The sequence below is a fragment of the Gopherus evgoodei genome, unplaced genomic scaffold (assembly GCF_007399415.2).
Source record: "Gopherus evgoodei ecotype Sinaloan lineage unplaced genomic scaffold, rGopEvg1_v1.p scaffold_164_arrow_ctg1, whole genome shotgun sequence".
NCBI lineage: Eukaryota > Metazoa > Chordata > Testudines > Testudinidae > Gopherus > Gopherus evgoodei.
In genome coordinates, this window is record NW_022059827.1 from 4,536 (window position 1) to 24,019 (window position 19,484).

Genomic DNA, 19,484 nt, shown 5'->3' on the forward strand with positions numbered 1-19,484 from the left:
CCTCCTTCCATCCACCCGTCCCCCATCCACCCCTTCATCCATCCTGCCACCCCCCACCCCTCCTTCCACCCCCCACCCCTCCTTCCATCTCCACACCCCTCCATCTCCACATCCCCTCCTTCCATCCATGCCATATCCATTGCTCCTTCCATCCATCCCTCCATCCCCCACTCCTCCATTGCTCCTTCCATCCACCCCTCCATCCCTCCTTCCACCTCCCACCCCTCCTTCCATCTCCACACCCCTCCATCCATCCATGCCATATCCATTGCTCCTTCCATCCATCCCTCCATCCCCCACTCCTCCATTGCTCCTTCCATCCACCCCTCCATCCCTCCTTCCACCCCCCACCCCTCCTTCCATCTCCACACCCCTCCATCTCCACATCCCCTCCTTCCATCCATGCCTCCATCCCCCACTCCTCCATTGCACCTTCCATCCACCCCTCCATCCCTCCTTCCACCCCCCACCCCTCCTTCCATCTCCACACCCCTCCATCTCCACATCCCCTCCTTCCATCCATGCCATATCCATTGCTCCTTCCATCCATCCCTCCATCCCCCACTCCTCCATTGCACCTTCCATCCACCCCTCCATCCCTCCTGCCACCCTCCACCCCTCCATCCCTCCTTCCACCCCCCACCCCTCCTTCCATCTCCACACCCCTCCATCTCCACATCCCTTCCTTCCATCCATGCCATATCCATTGCTCCTTCCATCCACCCCTCCATCCCCCACTCCTCCATTGCTCCTTCCATCCACCCCTCCATCCCTCCTTTCACCCCCCACCCCTCCATCTTCCTGTCTCAGTCCTCTCTCCTCCTCTTCGTCCATCCCCCCTTCATCGCTCTCCTCCCCTTCCCCCGTCCCATTCCCCCTCTTTCCTTCCTCTCCTCCTCATCTCTCTCTGTTTCCTTCCCCTCCCCTCCCCTCCAATCTCCCCAGCCCATTCCCCCTCTCCTTCCTCCCGGGTCTCCTCCCCCACCCCAGCCCTGGCTGTCTCCTTCCCCCCTCTCTGTTCACACGCTGCCAGCCGGAGTGAAGCGATGGGAAATCGATCCCACTTACTCTGCTCGCGGGAAGAGGGGGCTCCGCCGGGGGTGGGGGTGGGGGGAGCTGGGCTCCGGCCGCTCCCCTCCTCCAGCGCCTCCCCCTGGCTCAGGCCCGGCCCGCGGATCGATCGGGGCGCCGCCGGGGCTTTCCCATTGATTTACACTGCTCCGCGCCCGCCGCGCTCCGCTCCCTCGCTCCGGAGCTGCCGGCAGCCGCGCCACACAATGGAATAATCAATTTCCCTCCCCCCCCGCCCTCCAGCACCTCGGCGGGGGGGCGGCAGGGAGCAGGTGCAGCTGAGCATGATGGGAAATGTAGTCTCTCCCCCCCCCGCAGGGTCTTCCCCCCCGCCTCTGCACCCCGGGGAAGGACAAGAGTGTGTGGAGGGGGGAGCGGCGGGATGGGCCGGGAGTGTCTCACCCCCCCCAGCAGGTGCACTGCCCCCCCCAGTGCCCCACAGCGGCCCCTAGAGGGGAAAGGCCCGTGTCTCCACCTCAGCCAGCAAGTCCCCCCTGGGGCTGGACGCAGCGCCCCCTAGAGCCAAAAGACCCCGTGCCCCGCCCTCTGAGCCAGCCAGACCCCCCAACCCATTCCCACAGTGCCCCAGCCCCCCACAAGCTTTCCCCTCCCGACCCTCTTCCGAGGGAGGGCAGGGCTATTCTCCACGTTACACTTGGGGAAACTGAGGCACGGGGCGGCTCAGGGGTTCACTCCATTCCCGGCCCAGCCTGTGGCAGGGCAGGGAGCTTGGGGCCAGTAGGCCTATCCGGACAGGGCACCCTTGAACTTCAGCCTGCCTTGGGGTGACAGCTGGGGGGATGGAGAGAGTGTGGCAGGGGTGTCTGTGCCCCCTCCCCCAACCCTCCAGCCCCCTCCCTATCCCCTCTCCCTCACCTCACCCCACCCTGATCCTCCAGCCCTTCTGCAACCCAAATCCTCCAGCCCCTGCTAACCCCACCCATTCCCCTGCCCCCACACCCGTAGCCGCGAACCTCCCCTACCCCACCTTCCATACACCCTAGACCCACATCCCTTCCCCCTAAATCTCCCCCACATCTCATCCCCTGATCCCAGAACCCTTCACTCACGCCACCTACAACCTCCCCATCTCCCCTCCGCCCCACAGCCTTTCCCTGATAATCACCCCCCTCTGCCTTCTTCACCCTGCATCTCCCCACGGCTGCCTCTGCGCGGCCAGTGGCGCTGCAAACGGAGAGAGAACAGCAATAATCAGCTGTGTGCCTGCCAAAGAGTCCCTGCCCCCTCTGCTCTGACCACTGGCCCCCACTCCCATCCCAGAGCCAGGGAGAGAACCCAAGAGTCCTGGCTCCCAGCCCCCTCCCCCCACACTAACCACTAGACCCCACTTTCATCCCAGAGCCAGGGAGAGAACCCAAGAGTCCTGGCTCCCAGCCCCTTGCTCTAACCACCAGGCACCACTCCCCTCCCAGAGCCAGGGAGAGAACCCAGGAGTCCTGGCTCCCAGCCCCCTTGCTCTAACCACCAGGCACCACTCCCCTCCCAGAGCCAGGGAGAGAACCCAGAAGTCCTGGCTCCCAGCCCCTTGCTCTAACCACCAGGCACCACTCCCCTCCCAGAGCCAGGGAGAGAACCCAGAAGTCCTGGCTCCCAGCCCCTTGCTCTAACCACCAGGCACCACTCCCCTCCCAGAGCCAGGGAGAGAACCCAGGAGTCCTGGCTCCCAGCCCCCTTGCTCTAACCACTAGCCCCCACTCTCATCCCAGAGCCAGGGAGAGAACCCAGGAGTCCCTGCATCCTGGTCCACAAGGGGTTAACCCCATCTCCTCATTAAGGACCCCCCATCCTGCTGCTCCTAATTGCAGCTTTCCGGTCACCATAGCAACTGGGAGCAAAGAAGCGAGACAGACGCAGTTGCCGGGGAGGGGGAGTGAGATAGAGATAGACACCGGTTTTCCCAATCCCTTAGTAGTCTAGAACTACAGCTCCCAGAATGCCCTGCTTCCTCTGGTACTACAACTCCCAGAATGCCCTGCCCCCATTGGCACTATAGCTCCAAGCATGCCCCCACCCCTGGAACCACAGCTCCCAGAATGCCCTGCTCCCTTTGGCACTACAGTTCCCTGAACGCCCTGATCTCCTGGAACCACAGCTCCCAGCATGCCCCGCTCCCCACAGAACCACAGCTCCCAGCATGCCTCGCTCCCCACCAGTCTCGTGTGACGAAGCAAATTCATTCTCCAAAGAGAAAACTCCCGCCCCCTGGCCGTGCCGGCAGCTGGGACCGGCGGGGAGCTGGGCCGGGCGAGGTCGGTGCTGGCCCCGGGACAGGGAGTGGGGCTGGGTGGGGGCTGTCACGTGGGCAGGGAGCTGGGCTGTGGGGCTGGTGGAGGGTGCCATGGGGCAGGGAGCTGGGCTGGGGCACCGTGGGGCTGGGTGGGGGCTGTCACGTGAGCAGGGAGCTGGGCTGGGGTGCTGTGGGGCAGGTGGAGGGTGCCATGGGGCAGGGAGCTGCGCTGGGTGCCGTGGGGCTGGGTGAGGGCTGTCACGTGGGCAGGGAGCTGGGCTGGGGTGCTGTGGGGCTGGTGGAGGGTGCCATGGGGCAGGGAGCTGGGCTGGGGTGCTGTGGGGCTGGGTGAGGGCTGTCACGTGGGCAGGGAGCTGCGCTAGGGTGCTGTGGGGCTGGTGGAGGGTGCCATGGGGCAGGAAGCTGGGCTGGGGCACCGTGGGGCTGGGTGGGGGCTGTCACGTGGGCAGGGAGCTGCGCTGGGGTGCTGTGGGGCTGGTGGAGGGTGCCATGGGGCAGGGAGCTGCGCTGGGGCACCGTGGGGCTGGGTGGGGGCTGTCACGTGGGCAGGGAGCTGGGCTGGGGCGCCGTGGGGCTGGTGGAGGGTACCATGGGGCAGGGAGCTGCGCTGGGGTGCTGTGGGGCTGGTGGAGGGTGCCATGGGGCAGGGAGCTGCGCTGGGGCACCGTGGGGCTGGGTGGGGGCTGTCACATGAGCAGGGAGCTGGGCTGGGGTGCTGTGGGGCAGGTGGAGGGTGCCATGGGGCAGGGAGCTGCGCTGGGTGCCGTGGGGCTGGGTGAGGGCTGTCACGTGGGCAGGGAGCTGGGCTGGGGTGCTGTGGGGCTGGTGGAGGGTGCCATGGGGCAGGGAGCTGCACTGGGGTGCCGTGGGGATGGGTGGGGGCTGTCACGTGGGCAGGGAGCTGCGCTGGGGTGCTGTGGGGCTGGTGGAGGGTGCCGTGGGGCTGGGTGGGGACTGTCACGTGGGCAGGGAGCTGCGCTGGGGTGCTGTGGGGCTGGGTGGAGGGTGCCATGGGGCAGGGAGCTGCGCTGGGGTGCCGTGGGGCTGGGTGGGGGCTGTCACGTGGGCAGGGAGCTGCGCTGGGGTGCTGTGGGGCTGGTGGAGGGTGCCATGGGGCAGGGAGCTGGGCTTGGGCACTGCAGGGCTGGGTGGAGGGTTCCGTGGGGCAGGGAGCTGGGCTGGGGCACCGTGGGGCTGGATGGAGGGTGTGGTGGGGCAGGGAGTTGGGCTGGGGCACCGTGGGGCTGGGTGGGGGCTGTCGTGGGGCAGGGGGCTTGGCTGGGGTACCGTGGGGCTGGGTGGAGGGTGTGGTGGGGCAGGGAGTTGGGCTGGTGCACCGTGGGGCTGGGTGGGGGCTGTCATGGGGCAGGGGGCTGGGCTGGGGCACCGTGGGGCTGGGTGGGGGCTGTTGTGGGGCAGGTGGCTGGGCTGGGGCACCGTAGGGCTGGGTGGAGGGTGTGGTGGGGCAGGGAGCTGGACTGGTGCACTGTGGGGCTGGATGGGGGCTGTCGTGGGGCTGGGTGGAGGGTGTGGTGGGGCAGGGAGTTGGGCTGGTGCACTGTGGGGCTGGGTGGGGGCTGTCGTGGGGCTGGGTGGAGGGTGTGGTGGGGCAGGGAGCTGGACTGGTGGACTGTGGGGCTGGGTGGGGGCTGTCGTGGGGCAGGGGGCTGGGCTGGGGCACTGTGGGGCTGGGTGGAGGGTGTGGTGGGGCAGGGAGCTGGACTAGTGCACTGTGGGGCTGGGTGGAGGGTGTGGTGGGGCAGGGGGCTGGGCTGGGGCACCGTGGGGCTGGGTGGAGGGTGTGGTGGGGCAGGGGGCTGGGCTGGGGCACCATAGGGCTGGGTGGGGGCTGTCATGTGGGGCCAGGAGCAGGGGGCGCCGTGGGGCTGTGACCAGGGGGGCGCTCTGTGGCTCACTGCCCCTCTCCTGCCCCCAGAGGGGCGCCATGCCGTGGGGCAGCATCGAGGTGGAGGCGAAGTTCACGGCTGGGCCGGACACGGAGGCCAGGCTGGTGGCGCTGGGGGCAGCCCTCGCCGGGAGCTCGTCCTTCCGTGACCTCTACTATGACACCCCCGACCTGCGCCTGACGCGGGCCGACCACTGGCTGCGGCTCCGCCAGGGGGCCGGCTGGGAGCTCAAGTGCCCCCCAGAGCCGCCCGCGGGGGGCACCGGCGGCGTCCCAGAGGCCGCAGCCCAGGAGCCTCCCGCCGTGGCCACCACCTACCAGGAGCTGACGAGCCCCCGCGCCATCGTGGGCCGGCTGTGTGGGGTGCTGGGCGTGGCCCCCGCGCCCGCCTGGGACCAGGTGCCCGGGGCCGTGGCTGGCCTGGACCTGCAGGAGTTCGCCAGCTTCGGGACGCGGCGCCGCAGCTACCGGCTGGGGGGCCTGCGGGTGGACCTGGACCAGGCGGATTTCGGCTACGCCGTGGCTGAGGTGGAGGCCCTGGTGGGGGCCCAGGAGGAGGTGCCGGCGGCGCTGGAGGAGGTGCTGCAGCTCCGGCGGGCACTGGGTGAGCAGCGCCGCGGGCACCGGTACGGGGGTGGGGGAGCAGGGACGCCCCCGCTGATCAGGGCTTCTCTCCCCTCCCAGGGCGGGACGGTGCCACCCGTGTGCCCGGCAAGATGAGCGTCTACCTCCAGCGGCATCGCCCCCGGCACTACGAGGCGCTGCTCCGGGCGGGGGTGCTGGCCGGGGACCCAGAGCCGCCCCCCCACGGCGACGACACGGCGAAACGGGGCCCCTCCTAAGTGATGGAACTGGCAGGGGGGCCGGAGGGCGAAATGGGGCATCCTAGTGCAGGGGAGGATTGGGCATAGATGGGCCCCCTCTGCAGCACAGTGCCCGCTAGCACCAGGGGGGAGAGATTGGGCATAGATGGGCCCCCTCTGCAGCACAGTGCCCCCTAGTGCTGGCGGGGGAGAGATTGGGCATAGATGGGCCCCCTCTGCAGCACAGTGCCCGCTAGCACCGGAGGGGAGAGATTGGGCATAGATGGGCCCCCTCTGCAGCACAGTGCCCCCTAGTGCTGGCGGGGGAGAGATTGGGCATAGATGGGCCCCCTCTGCAGCACAGTGCCCGCTAGCACCGGGGGGGAGGGATTGGGCATGGACCGGCCCCTTCTGCAGCACAGCGCCCCCTAGTGCCAGGGGGATTGGGCCTGGACCGGCCCCTCTGCAGCACAGCGCAGCGCCCCCTAGTGCCGGGGCGGAGGGATTGGGCATGGACCGGCCCCTTCTGCAGCACAGCGCCCCCTAGTGCCAGGGGGATTGGGCCTGGACGGGCCCCTCTGCAGCACAGCGCCCCCTAGTGCCGGGGGGATTCGGCCTAGACTGGCCCCTCTGCAGCCCAGCACAGCGCCCCCTGGTGCCGGGGGGATTGGGCCTGGGCCTGGACTGGACCCTCTGCAGCCCAGAACAGCGCCCCCCAGCTGCAGCCCATGTAAGGCTCCCAAGGTGAAAGAACACGCCTGTAACAGCAGGGCCCTATGGGGCTGGCCCACGGCCGAGCGGCTCCCTGCAGTGTGACCCATAGGCCTGGTCCACACTACAGCGTTAAATCGATTTAACGCTGTACCCGTCCACACTACAAGGCACTTTAAATCGATTTTAAGGGCTCTTAAAATCCATTTCTGTACTCCTCCCCAAGGAGAGGAGTAACCCTAAAATCGATATTACTATATCGATTTCAGGTTAGTGTGGACGGAAATCGAAGTTATTGGTCTCATTCTTTTACTGAGCTACCCAGAGTGCACCGCTCTGGAAATCGATGGTAGCCTAGGACCATGGGTGCACACCACCGAATTAATGTGCCCTAGTGTGGACGTGTAAATTTGATTTTATAAAACTGGTTTTAATAATTTCAATTTTATGCTGTAGTGTAGACGTGGCCTCAGTCACATGCTGACAGGGGCCTGGCTTGGCCCCTGCCCAAGGGTGGAAACAGAGGAAGGCTGCAGCTGTGCGACCCCCTGTGGGGAGGATGTGGACAGCTGCCCCCCACCCCATCCCAAATAAATTCAACCCAGTTATGCTAGGATGAGGCAGCCCACACCTGGGGAGGAGGGGAGTTTGGGCTGGCAAAGAGCTGGGGGCTATGGGGCAGGGTTAAGGATCATGCTGGGCTCTGGTTGCCCCCCAGCTGACCAATGGGATAGGACAGGGAACCTTGGCCGAAGCTGAGCAGGTTGTGCTGCAACGCGGTGCCCCCTAGTGACCGGCCGGGCAGGGGGCCCAGGTGCGGCGCCCCCTGGTGACTGGCTGGGCAGGGGGCCCCAGGCCGCAGCGCCCCCTGGTGACAGGCCGGGCAGGGGGCCCCTGTGGTGAAGTGGGGTGGGAAGCAGGGGGGCTCGGGGCTGGAGAGGGGGAGCAGGCGGAGCCCCCCTGGCTGCAGGGGGACTGGGATGTGCTGGGCTGGGGGAGCCCAGGCCTGAGGCGGGAGAGTTTCCTGTGCTGAGTTCAACCCTCAATAAACCCTCCTGTGTTACGCTGGCGGAGAGTCACTCCGGGCTGGAGACCAGGGGGCATCAACCCCTTTGGGGGGTGGAGGCCTGGGGGCCCCCAAAGCGAGGGGACTCCCTGAGGGGCCTGCGGCACAGACAGACGTGCTAAGGCTCAGAGAGGTGCGGCTCCAGGAGGTGGAGGGGCCTGACCTCCCGGGAGAGAGTGGCCCCCCCGAGAGGGGCTGTCACACTGAAAGGGGCACCCCCCCCGGACCGCACAGGGCTGCTATCTGACAGGCCGTAACAGCCCCCTAGTGACCAGCTGGGCGGCGGGCCCCAGGGCGCGGCGCCCCCTAGTGGACACTTGGACCAAGAGATGTTCAGGGGCTGATTTTATTGTCTCATACTGTCCACATGGGAGAGTTGCTGGGGGGGTGGGGGTCACTCCATGGGGGGCAACGTTGCACCGTTATCGCCTCCGGAAACCTGGAAAGGAAAGCCAATAAGGGAGCGCAGCAGGAGAGCGAGCGGCCGAGTGACGGATCCCAGCCCCCGCTCCCCTCCCAGAGCTGGGAACGAACCCCAGCATCCTGCCCCCCCAGCTCTAACCACTAGACCCGACTCCCCTCCCGGAGCTGGGAGAGAACCCTGGCATCCTGCCCCTCTGCTCTAACCACTAGACTCCACTCCCCTCGGCTGGGAACGAACCCCAGCATTCTGCCCCCCCCAGCTCTAACCAGTAGACCCCACTCCCCTCCCAGAGCTGGGAACGAACCCCAGCATTCTGCCCCCCCCAGCTCTAACCAGTAGACCCCACTCCCCTCCCGGAGCTGGGAGAGAACCCTGGCGTCCTGCCCCCTCTGCTCTAACCACCAGACCCCACTCCCCTCCCAGAGCTGGGAACGAACCCCAGCGTCCTGCCCCCTCTGCTCTAACCACTAGACTCCACTCCACTCCCGGAGCTGGGAGCGAACCCCAGCATCCTGCCCCCCCCAGCTCTAACCAGTAGACCCCACTCCCCTCCCGGAGCTGGGAGAGAACCCCAGCATCCTGCCCCCCCCAGCTCTAACCAGTAGACCCCACTCCCCTCCCGGAGCTGGGAGAGAACCCTGGCGTCCTGCCCCCTCTGCTCTAACCACCAGACCCCACTCCCCTCCTGGAGATAGGAGTGAACCCCAGCATCCTGCCCCCTCTGCTCTAACCACCAGACCCCACTCCCCTCCTGGAGCTGGGAGAGAACCCTGGCTTCCTCCGTCCCCCCAGCCCTAACCCGTACAGCCCACTCCCCTCCTGGAGCTGGGAGAGAACCCCAGCATCCTCCGTCCCCGCAGCCCTAACCCGTACAGCCCACTCCCCTCCCAGAGCCAGGAGCTGGGTGACGGGCCTCCCCTCAGGCTGTTCACCTGTAGGACTCCCCCCCACCCCGCCCCTGGAGGGGCTCCCCTTCCACTCACCCTTCTTCCTTCCCTTCTTTGCGCTCATCTTCCTCCTCTTGCGCTGGGGGCTCAGAGCCTGGCAGGGGAATGACGAGGATTAGCAGGGGAGGCTCAGCCCCAGCTCCCGCCCCCCCTCGCTCCGCGCTGCCTCACCTCTCCAGTGGGGGGCGCTGCCCCGCTCAGGGCACTGATGTCGCCAAAGTGGGTCACGGAGTGGAGCTGGGCCCCCAGCATGGCCACGTGGCGCTGCCGGGCCTTTTCTCGCCGACTCATGTTCAGCCTTACCAGCATGTCCTCCTCATAGCGCTTCCTGCAATGACAGGGCCCGCTCTAACCACTAGCCTCTACTCCCCGAGCCAGGAGAGAACTAGGAGTCCTGGCTCCCAGACCCCTGGCTCTAACCACTCACCCCCACTCCCCTCTGCCCCCCCAGCAGGACAACCTAGGAGTCCTGGCTCCCAGCCCCACCCTAACCACTAGCCCCCACTCCCCTCTGCCCCCACCCCCAAAACCAGGATAGAATCCAGGAGTCCTGGCTCCCAGCCCCCATTCCCTAACCACTAGACCCTGTGATGTGTGAGCCTTACTGTTCTGCATGAATGCTGTGTGCCTCAGTTTCCCTGTGCATTGCACTAATGTCTAGGCGGTGGGAATAGGGGTGTGTGACTTTTGCTGGGCTGCTCCAGCTGCCTGCAGGGATTCTATGGCCGCCCCTTCGTCACCTGAGACCCAGGAGGGGGGTGCGACCAGGTGACTCTTGCCCCCGAAGGGAGACAAAGGCTGGAGGAGGAGCAACGGGCAGGGCCGGGGCCAGGCAGCTGGAAGCAAGTCAGTCTCGGCTGGGCTGGCTTGGGGCGCAGGGGGAGGCAGAGCCCTGGCTCTGGGCTCCCCGGCCCCAAGATGGACCTGACTTAGGGGTCCAGTGTCGGTACCTACAAGCTCTGTCCTACACTGGGTTCCTGCCGCTGGCTGCGGCGTCGGGGGGCAGGGACCTCGGGCTCCCCAAGACCCCCGGGGGGACTCGCTGCAGGACGCACCCAGGGGGACGGGGACGATGGATGGTCTGGGGTCAGGCCCAGGAAGGGGGAAGCCTGGGAGCCAGGCTGCTCCTAGAGGAGAATCCCCCGAGTCCCGGCTGGCTGTGTGGGGAGCAGCTCCTGAGCATCCCCCGGGGACTCCGGGACACCCAAAGCCAGGGACATACCCCAGGAGTCCTGCCACCCCGCTCTAACCGCTAGACCCCACTCCCCTCCTAGAGCCAGGGACAGACCCCAGGAGTCCTGGCTCCCAGCCCCCCCGCTCTAACCACTAGACCCCACTCCCCTCCTAGAGCCAGGGACAGACCCCAGGAGTCCTGGCTCCCAGCCCCCCCTTGCTCTAACCACTAGCCCGCACTCCCCTCCTAGAGCCAGGGACAGACCCCAGGAGTCCTGGCTCCCCGCCCCCCCCCCCCCCGCTCTAACCACTAGACACCACTCCCCTTCTAGAGCCAGGGACAGACCCCAGGAGTCCTGGCTTCCAGCCCCCCCTGCTCTAACCACTAGACCCCACTCCCCTCCTAGAGCCAGGGACAGACCCCAGGAGTCCTGGCTCCCAGCCCCCCCTGCTCTAACCACTAGCCCGCACTCGCCTGTGCTCATCCTCCTGGCTCTGCCGGGTCGCGTGCAGGTAGCGCCCCTCTCGGATTTCCTCCGGCGCCTCCGAGAACTGTTCTTTCAGCTCCCAAATGACGGAGCTGCTCAGCGCTCGCTTCTTCGCCCGCTCCAGGGCCTTCTTCTCCCGCTCGGCCGCTGTCTCATCTAAGACGGGGAGGAAGGGAGACAGACAGAGATGTGGCCACCTCTGGGGTGGGACGCGGGGGCTGGGTATAGGGGGACCCCTCACCCGGTGCTGAGATGCGGCCACCTCTGGGGTGGGGCGCGGGGGCTGGATATAGGGGGACCCCTCACCCGGCGCTGAGACGCGGCCACCTCTGGGGTGGGACGCGGGGGCTGGGTATAGGGGGACCCCCCACCCGGCGCTGAGACGCGGCCACTCTGGGGTGGGGCGTGGGGGCTGGGTATAAGGGGACCCCCCACCCGGCGCTGAGACACGGCCACCTCTGGGGTGGGACGCGGGGGCTGGGTATAGGGGGACCCCCCACCCGGCGCTGAGACACGGCCACCTCTGGGGTGGGCCGCGGGAGCTGGGTATGGGGGACCCCCCACCCGGCGCTGAGATGCGGCCACCTCTGGGGTGGGGCGCGGGGGCTGGGTATGGGGACCCCCCACCCGGCGCTGAGATGCGGCCACCTCTGGGGTGGGCCGCGGGGGCTGGGTATGGGGGGACCCCCCACCCGGCGCTGAGATGCGGCCACCTCTGGGGTGGGGTGCGGGGGCTGGGTATGGGGGGACCCCATACCCGGCGCTGAGATGCGGCCACCTCTGGGGTGGAACGTGGGGGCTGGGTATGGGGGGACCCCTCACCCGGCACTGAGATGCAGCCACCTCTGGGGTGGGGTGCGGGGGCTGGGTATGGGGGGACCCCCCACCCGGTGCTGAGATGCGGCCACCTCTGGGGTGGGACGCGGGGGCTGGGTATGGGGGGACCCCTCACCCGGCACTGAGATGCAGCCACCTCTGGGGTGGGGTGCGGGGGCTGATTGTACAAACCCCGCTGTCTTTCTAAAACTGGGCTAGAACCCAGGGGGCCGGGCTCCCAGCACATACCATAATGCACCGGGACCAGCCGGGGTGGGACGTATTTCCGGTCCCCTCCTTTGCCCAGGGGCTTCTTCCCGGCAGCTTTGCCCTCAGTGGCGTCCGCCTCCTCCTCGTCGCTCACCTGCCGGAGAGAAAACAGCCTGTCAATCAAGGGCTGCCCCCCAACGCAGGCCGAGCCCAGGGGTATGTGGGGAACCCCATTTCTCCTTCCAGAGTCAGGACAGAACCCAGGAGTCCTGGCTCCAGCCCCTCCCCGCTCTAACCACTAGACCCCACTCCTGTCCCAGAGCTGGGGATGGAACCCAGGAGTCCTGCCCCTCCCGCTCACCTTGCTCATCATGTTCCTGGGATCTGGTTTGAATCTCAGCGGATTGTCGTCTCCTGCAACGAGAGCGCCCCGGGGGGGCATGGTCAGCAGGGGGGCCAGTCACGCCCGCCCACCCCCCTCGGTGCCCCCAACTCACCCACGGCGCCCGTCACAGCCACCTTCACCAGCTTGTCAATCTGGTACCGGAGTTTGTGCTCAATGGGGCGCATCTTCTCCAACACCTGGGGGAGGAGGAGTGTGGTGGAGGGATCAGACATGGGGAGACCCTGCCCCCCAAGAACCCACCACACCCAGGAGTTCAGGCTCTCAGACCCCCTCTGCTCTAACCACTAGCCCCCCTCCCCTCCCAGCCAGGATAGAACCCAGGAGTCCTGGCTCCCAGACCCCTCTGCTCTAACCACTAGCCCCCCTCCCCTCCCAGCCAAGATAGAACCCAGGAGTCCTGGCTCCCAGACCCCTCTGCTCTAACCACTAGCCCCCCTCCCCTCCCAGCCAGGATAGAACCCAGGAGTCCTGGCTCCCAGACCCCTCTGCTCTAACCACTAGCCCCCCTCCCCTCCCAGCCAAGATAGAACCCAGGAGTCCTGGCTCCCAGACCCCTCTGCTCTAACCACTAGCCCCCCTCCCCTCCCAGCCAAGATAGAACCCAGGAGTCCTGGTTCCCAGACCCCTCTGCTCTAACCACTAGCCCCCCTCCCCTCCCAGCCAGGATAGAACCCAGGAGTCCTGGCTCCCAGACCCCTCTGCTCTAACCACTAGCCCCCCTCCCCTCCCAGCCAGGATAGAACCCAGGAGTCCTGGCTCCCAGACCCCTCTGCTCTAACCACTAGCCCCCCTCCCCTCCCAGCCAGGATAGAACCCAGGAGTCCTGGCTCCCAGACCCCTCTGCTCTAACCACTAGCCCCCCTCCCCTCCCAGCCAGCATAGAACCCAGGAGTCCTGGCTCCCAGACCCCTCTGCTCTAACCACTAGCCCCCCTCCCCTCCCAGCCAGGATAGAACCCAGGAGTCCTGGCTCCCAGACCCCCCCCACTCTAACCACTGGACCCCACCCCCCTCCTGGAGATACCCCAAGAGCCCTCCAGCAGTCGCCCACCGTGCGCAGCTCCACCAGGCGCAGGACGGCCGGCTGGGCCGCCAGGGACCGGCCCAAGCTCTTCTCCAGCACCAGCTGGGCCAGGTCCTGCAGATAGAAGAGCAGCAGCTGGGCCTTCAGCTCCAGGAAACTCAGCCCCTGCGGAGGGGAGAGGCGTCAAGGGGGCAGGATGGGGACCCCCAGGAGAGGGATGGGGGGGATGGGGACGCCTGGGAGAGGGACGGGGGGACGCCTGGGAGAGGGAGAGGGGCAAGATGGGGGGGCACACCTGGGGTAGGGGAGAGGAGAGATGGGGGCAGGATGGGGGGACACCTGGGGGCATCTAGGGGAGAAGATGCAGCCGCCCCCCCCCCCCCCCACGCTCTCACCTTCTCTGTGCGGAAGGCGCCAGCCCGGACCCTCTGCAGCAGCCCCTGGACATGGGCTGTGACCCCGACAACCTGGGGGGGGAAGAGGGGGTGAATGGGGGCCTTTTTCCTGGGGGGCGGCCACGATCTAGGATGGGGGGCTCGGGGTCTCTCTCACCTGCTCCTGGAGTGATCCCAGCAGGGCCAGCGTGGGGGGCAGGTCAGATATCAGCTGCTCCTGCAGGGTGCGGAGACTTTAAACAGCCACCCCCACTTCTCCCCCTGCCAGGCCCCCTCCCACGTGCACCCCCAGCATCTCCCCCCCTCGTGTGCCCCACACCCAGACCCCCTTCCCCAGCCTCTCCCCCCTCCCCGTGTGCTCCACACCCGAACCCCCTTCCCCAGCCTCTTCCCCCTCCCCGTGTGCCCCACACCCAGACCCCCTTCCCCAGCCTCTTCCCCTCCCCGTGTGCCCCACACCCAGACCCCCTTCCCCAGCCTCTCCCCCTCCCCGTGTGCCCCACACCCGGACCCCCCTCCCCAGCCTCTCCCCCTCCCCGTGTGCTCCACACCCGGACCCCCTTCCCCAGCCTCTCCCCCCCGTGTGCCCCACACCCAGACCCCCGTCCCCAGCCTCTCCCCCCTCCCTGGGTGCCCACACCCGACACCCTCCCCAGCCTCTCCCCCTCCCCGTGTGCCCCACACCCAGACCCCCTTCCCCAGCCTCTCCCCCTCCCTGTGTGCTCCACACCCGAACCCCCTTCCCCAGCCTCTCCCCCCCCGTGTGCCCCACACCCAGACCCCCTTCCCCAGCCTCTCCCCCCCTCCCCGTGTGCCCCACACCCAGACCCCCTTCCCCACCCTCTCCCCCCTCCCCGTGTGCCCCGCACCCGGACCCCCTTCCCCAGCCTCTCCCCCCTCCCCGTGTGCCCCACACCCGGACCCCCTTCCCCAGCCTCTTCCCCCCCTCCCCGTGTGCCCCGCACCCAGACCCCCTTCCCCAGCCTCTTCCCCCCCTCCCCGTGTGCCCCACACCCGGACCCCCTTCCCCAGCCTCTCCCCCTCCCCGTGTGCCCCACACCCGGACCCCCTTCCCCAGCCTCTCCCCCCCTCCCCGTGTGCCCCACACCCGGACCCCCCTCCCCAGCCTCTCCCCCCCTCCCCGTGTGCCCCACACCCGGACCCCTTCCCCAGCCTCTTCCCCCCCCTCCCCGTGTGCTCCGTACCCGAACCCCCTTCCCCAGCCTCTTCCCCCCCTCCCCGTGTGCCCCACACCCGGACCCCTTCCCCAGCCTCTTCCCCCCCCCTCCCCGTGTGCTCCGCACCCAGACCCCCTTCCCCAGCCTCTTCCCCTTCCCTGTGTGCCCCACACCCGGACCCCCCTCCCCAGCCTCTCCCCCCCGTGTGCCCCACACCCAGACCCCCTTCCCCAGCCTCTCCCCCTCCCCGTGTGCTCCACACCCGAACCCCCTTCCCCAGCCTCTTCCCCTTCCCCGTGTGCCCCACACCCGGACCCCCCTCCCCCCCGTGTGCCCCACACCCGGACCCCCCTCCCCAGCCTCTCCCCCCCATGTGCCCCACACCCGGACCCCCTTCCCCAGCCTCTTCCCCTTCCCCATGTGCCCCACACCCGGACCCCCCTCCCCAGCCTCTCCCCCCCGTGTGCCCCGCACCCGGACCCCCTTCCCCAGCCTCTCCCCCCCTCCCCGTGTGCCCCACACCCAGACCCCCTTCCCCAGCCTCTTCCCCCCCCTCCCCGTGTGCCCCGCACCCGGACCCCCTCCCCAGCCTCTCCAACCTCCCCGTGTGCCCCGCACCCGGACCCCCTCCCCAGCCTCTCCAACCTCCCCGTGTGCCCCACACCCGGACCCCCTTCCCAAGCCTCTCCCCCCTCCCCGTGTGCCCCACACCCGGACCCCCTTCCCCAGCCTCTCCCCCTCCCTGTGTGCTCCACACCCGAACCCCCTTCCCCAGCCTCTTCCCCTTCCCCGTGTGCCCCACACCCGGACCCCCCTCCCCAGCCTCTCCCCCCCGTGTGCTCCACACCCAGATCCCCTTCCCCAGCCTCTTCCCCTTCCCCGTGTGCCCCACACCCAGACCCCCCTCCCCAGCCTCTCCCCCTTCCCCGTGTGCCCCACACCCGGACCCCCCTCCCCAGCCTCTCCCCCTCCCCGTGTGCCCCACACCCGGACCCCCCTCCCCAGCCTCTCCCCCTCCCCATGTGCTCCACACCCGAACCCCCTTCCCCAGCCTCTTCCCCTTCCCCGTGTGCCCCACACCCGGACCCCCCTCCCCAGGCTCTCCCCCTCGTGTGCCCCACACCCGGACCCCCTTCCCCAGCCTCTTCCCCCCCTCTCCGTGTGCCCCACACCCGGACCCCCTTCCCCAGCCTCTCCCCCCCTCCCCGTGTGCTCCACACCCGGACCCCCTTCCCCAGCCTCTTCCCCCCCCCTCCCCGTGTGCTCCACACCCAAACCCCCTTCCCCAGCCTCTTCCCCTTCCCCGTGTGCCCCACACCCAGACCCCCCTCCCCAGCCTCTTCCCCCCCCTCCCCGTGTGCTCCACACCCAAACCCCCTTCCCCAGCCTCTTCCCCTTCCCCGTCTGCCCCACACCCAGACCCCCCTCCCCAGCCTCTCCCCCTCCCCGTGTGCCCCACACCCGGACCCCCCTCCCCAGCCTCTCCCCCTCCCCGTGTGCTCCACACCCGAACCCCCTTCCCCAGCCTCTTCCCCTTCCCCGTGTGCCCCACACCCGGACCCCCCTCCCCAGGCTCTCCCCCTCGTGTGCCCCACACCCGGACCCCCTTCCCCAGCCTCTTCCCCCCCTCTCCGTGTGCCCCACACCCGGACCCCCTTCCCCAGCCTCTCCCCCCCTCCCCGTGTGCTCCACACCCGGACCCCCTTCCCCAGCCTCTTCCCCCCCCCTCCCCGTGTGCTCCACACCCAAACCCCCTTCCCCAGCCTCTCCCCCCCCTCCCCGTGTGCCCCACACCCGGACCCCCTTCCCCAGCCTCTCCCCCCTCCCCGTGTGCTCCGCACCCGGACCCCCCTCCCCGTCGGCCCCGCACCCGGACCCCCCTCCCCAGCCTCTCCCCCCTCCCCGTGTGCCCCACACCCGAACCCCCTTCCCCAGCCTCTTACCCTTCCCCGTGTGCCCCACACCCGGACCCCCTTCCCCAGCATGTCCCCCCCTCGTGTGCCCCACACCTAGACCCCCTTCCCCAGCCTCTTCCCCCCTCCCCGTGTGCTCCACACCCAGACCCCCTTCCCCAGCCTCTTCCCCCCCCTCCCCGTGTGCTCCACACCCAGACCCCCTTCCCCAGCCTCTTCCCCCCCCTCCCCGTGTGCTCCACACCCAGACCCCCTTCCCCAGCCTCTTCCCCTTCCCCGTGTGCCCCACTCCCAGACCCCCTTCCCCAGCCTCTTCCCCTTCCCCGTGTGCCCCACACCCAGACCCCCCTCCCCAGCCTCTCCCCCCCGTGTGCCCCACACCCGGACCCCCTTCCCCAGCCTCTCCCCCCTCCCCGTGTGCTCCGCACCCGGACCCCCCTCCCCAGCCTCTCCCCCCTCCCCGTGTGCCCCGCACCCGGACCCCCCTCCCCAGCCTCTCCCTCCTCCCCATGTGCCCCACACCCGAACCCCCTTCCCCAGCCTCTTACCCTTCCCCGTGTGCCCCACACCCAAACCCCCTTCCCCAGCCTCTCCCCCCCCTCCCCGTGTGCCCCACACCCGGACCCCCTTCCCCAGCCTCTTCCCCCCCTCCCCGTGTGCCCCACACCGGGACCCCCTTCCCCAGCATCTCCCCCCCTCGTGTGCCCCACACCTAGACCCCCTTCCCCAGCCTCTCCCCCCCTCCCCGTGTGCCCCGCACCCGGACCCTCTTCCCCAGCATCTCCCCCCCTCGTGTGCCCCACACCCGGACCCCCTTCCCCAGCCTCTCCCCCTCCCCGTGTGCTCCACACCCGGACCCCCCTCCCCAGCCTCTCCCCCCCTCCCCGTGTGCCCCGCACCCGGACCCCCTTCCCCAGCATCTCCCCCCCTCCCCGTGTGCCCCGCACCCGGACCCCCTTCCCCAGCATCTCCCCCCCTCATGTGCCCCACACCCGGACCCCCTTCCCCAGCATCTCCCCCCCTCGTGTGCCCCACACCCAGACCCCCTTCCCCAGCCTCTCCCCCTCCCCGTGTGCTCCACACCCAGACCCCCTTCCCCAGCCTCTTCCCCCTCCCCGTGTGCTCCACACCCAGACCCCCTTCCCCAGCCTCTTCCCCTTCCCCGTGTGCCCCACTCCCAGACCCCCTTCCCCAGCCTCTTCCCCTTCCCCGTGTGCCCCACACCCAGACCCCCCTCCCCAGCCTCTCCCCCCCGTGTGCCCCACACCCGGACCCCCTTCCCCAGCCTCTCCCCCCTCCCCATGTGCTCCGCACCCGGACCCCCCTCCCCAGCCTCTCCCCCCTCCCCGTGTGCCCCGCACCCGGACCCCCCTCCCCAGCCTCTCCCCCCTCCCCATGTGCCCCACACCCGAACCCCCTTCCCCAGCCTCTTACCCTTCCCCGTGTGCCCCACACCCAAACCCCCTTCCCCAGCCTCTCCCCCCCCTCCCCGTGTGCCCCACACCCGGACCCCCTTCCCCAGCCTCTTCCCCCCCTCCCCGTGTGCCCCACACCGGGACCCCCTTCCCCAGCATCTCCCCCCCTCGTGTGCCCCACACCTAGACCCCCTTCCCCAGCCTCTCCCCCCCTCCCCGTGTGCCCCGCACCCGGACCCTCTTCCCCAGCATCTCCCCCCCTCGTGTGCCCCACACCCGGACCCCCTTCCCCAGCCTCTCCCCCTCCCCGTGTGCTCCACACCCGGACCCCCCTCCCCAGCCTCTCCCCCTCCCCGTGTGCCCCGCACCCGGCTCCCCCCTCACCGGCAGCCGGGGCCCCGCCTCCGACGCCTCCATCCCGGCCTCCCCGCACACTGAGACACGCGGCGCCGGGCACTCTGGCCACTTCCGCCTCGGTGCCCGCCTCGGCCAATCGGCGTCCGGGGTCCCGCCTCCTGACGGCTGATGAGCCAATCAGAGCATCATTTCCGCCCTGTTATCGCGGATTCGGCCAATAGCGGCGTGGCATCTGTTGAGTTTACCCCTGCCTCCGGTGTGGAGGGGAATCCACCAATCATAGCCCCGTGTCCGCCTCAGCCCTCACAATTTAAGCCAATCAACTTCCGGGCTCCTCCCCCCCCCCGAGAACCCAGGAGTCCCGCCCACCCCCCCCGAGTCCTGGCTCCCAGCCCCCCCCCCCCCGCCCCGAGAACCCAGGAGTCCTGGCTCCCAGCCCCCCCCCCCCGAGAACCCAGGAGTCCTGGCTCCCAGCCCCGTGATATCGTGCCCACTCCTGGCCCTGTGCGGTCCGGGGGGGGTGCCCCTTTCAGTGTGACAGCCCCTCTCGGGGGGGCCACTCTCTCCCGGGGGATCAGGCCCCTCCACCTCCTGGAGCCGCACCTCTCTGAGCCTCAGCACGTCTGTCTGTGCCGCGGGCCCCTCAGGGAGTCCCCTCGCTTTGGGGGCCCCCAGGCCCCCACCCCCCAAAGGGGTTGATGCCCCCTGGTCTCCAGCCCGGAGTGACTCTCCGCCAGCGTAACCCAGGAGGGTTTATTGAGGGTTGAACTCAGCACAGGAAACCCTCCGGCCTCAGGCCTGGGCTCCCCCAGCCCAGCACATCCCAGTCCCCCTGCAGCCAGGGGGGCTCCGCCTGCTCCCCCTCTCCAGCCCCGAGCCCCCCTGCTTCCCAGCTGGGCCTCCGATACCCCCA

General features: G+C 68.9%; 2 protein-coding genes across 2 annotated transcripts; one reads left to right on the plus strand and one right to left on the minus strand.

Moving 5' to 3' along the window:
* Positions 1-3,203: 3,203 nt before the first annotated feature.
* On the plus strand, positions 3,204-6,944 carry THTPA (thiamine triphosphatase). The gene is made up of 3 exons (XM_030542866.1): positions 3,204-3,341; positions 5,277-5,850; positions 5,931-6,944. Exons 2-3 carry the CDS (start codon positions 5,286-5,288, stop codon positions 6,086-6,088), a joined length of 723 nt encoding a protein of 240 aa, XP_030398726.1. The 5' UTR covers positions 3,204-3,341; positions 5,277-5,285; the 3' UTR covers positions 6,089-6,944.
* A 1,210-nt stretch (positions 6,945-8,154) lies between these two features.
* Positions 8,155-18,901, minus strand: NGDN (neuroguidin). The gene is made up of 11 exons (XM_030542864.1): positions 18,599-18,901; positions 13,866-13,925; positions 13,709-13,780; positions 13,341-13,478; positions 12,382-12,466; positions 12,246-12,298; positions 11,924-12,038; positions 10,846-11,014; positions 9,369-9,525; positions 9,234-9,291; positions 8,155-8,265 (listed from the first exon to the last, which is right to left on the minus strand). Exons 1-11 carry the CDS (start codon positions 18,629-18,631, stop codon positions 8,249-8,251), a joined length of 957 nt encoding a protein of 318 aa, XP_030398724.1. The 5' UTR covers positions 18,632-18,901; the 3' UTR covers positions 8,155-8,248.
* Positions 18,902-19,484: the final 583 nt, after the last annotated feature.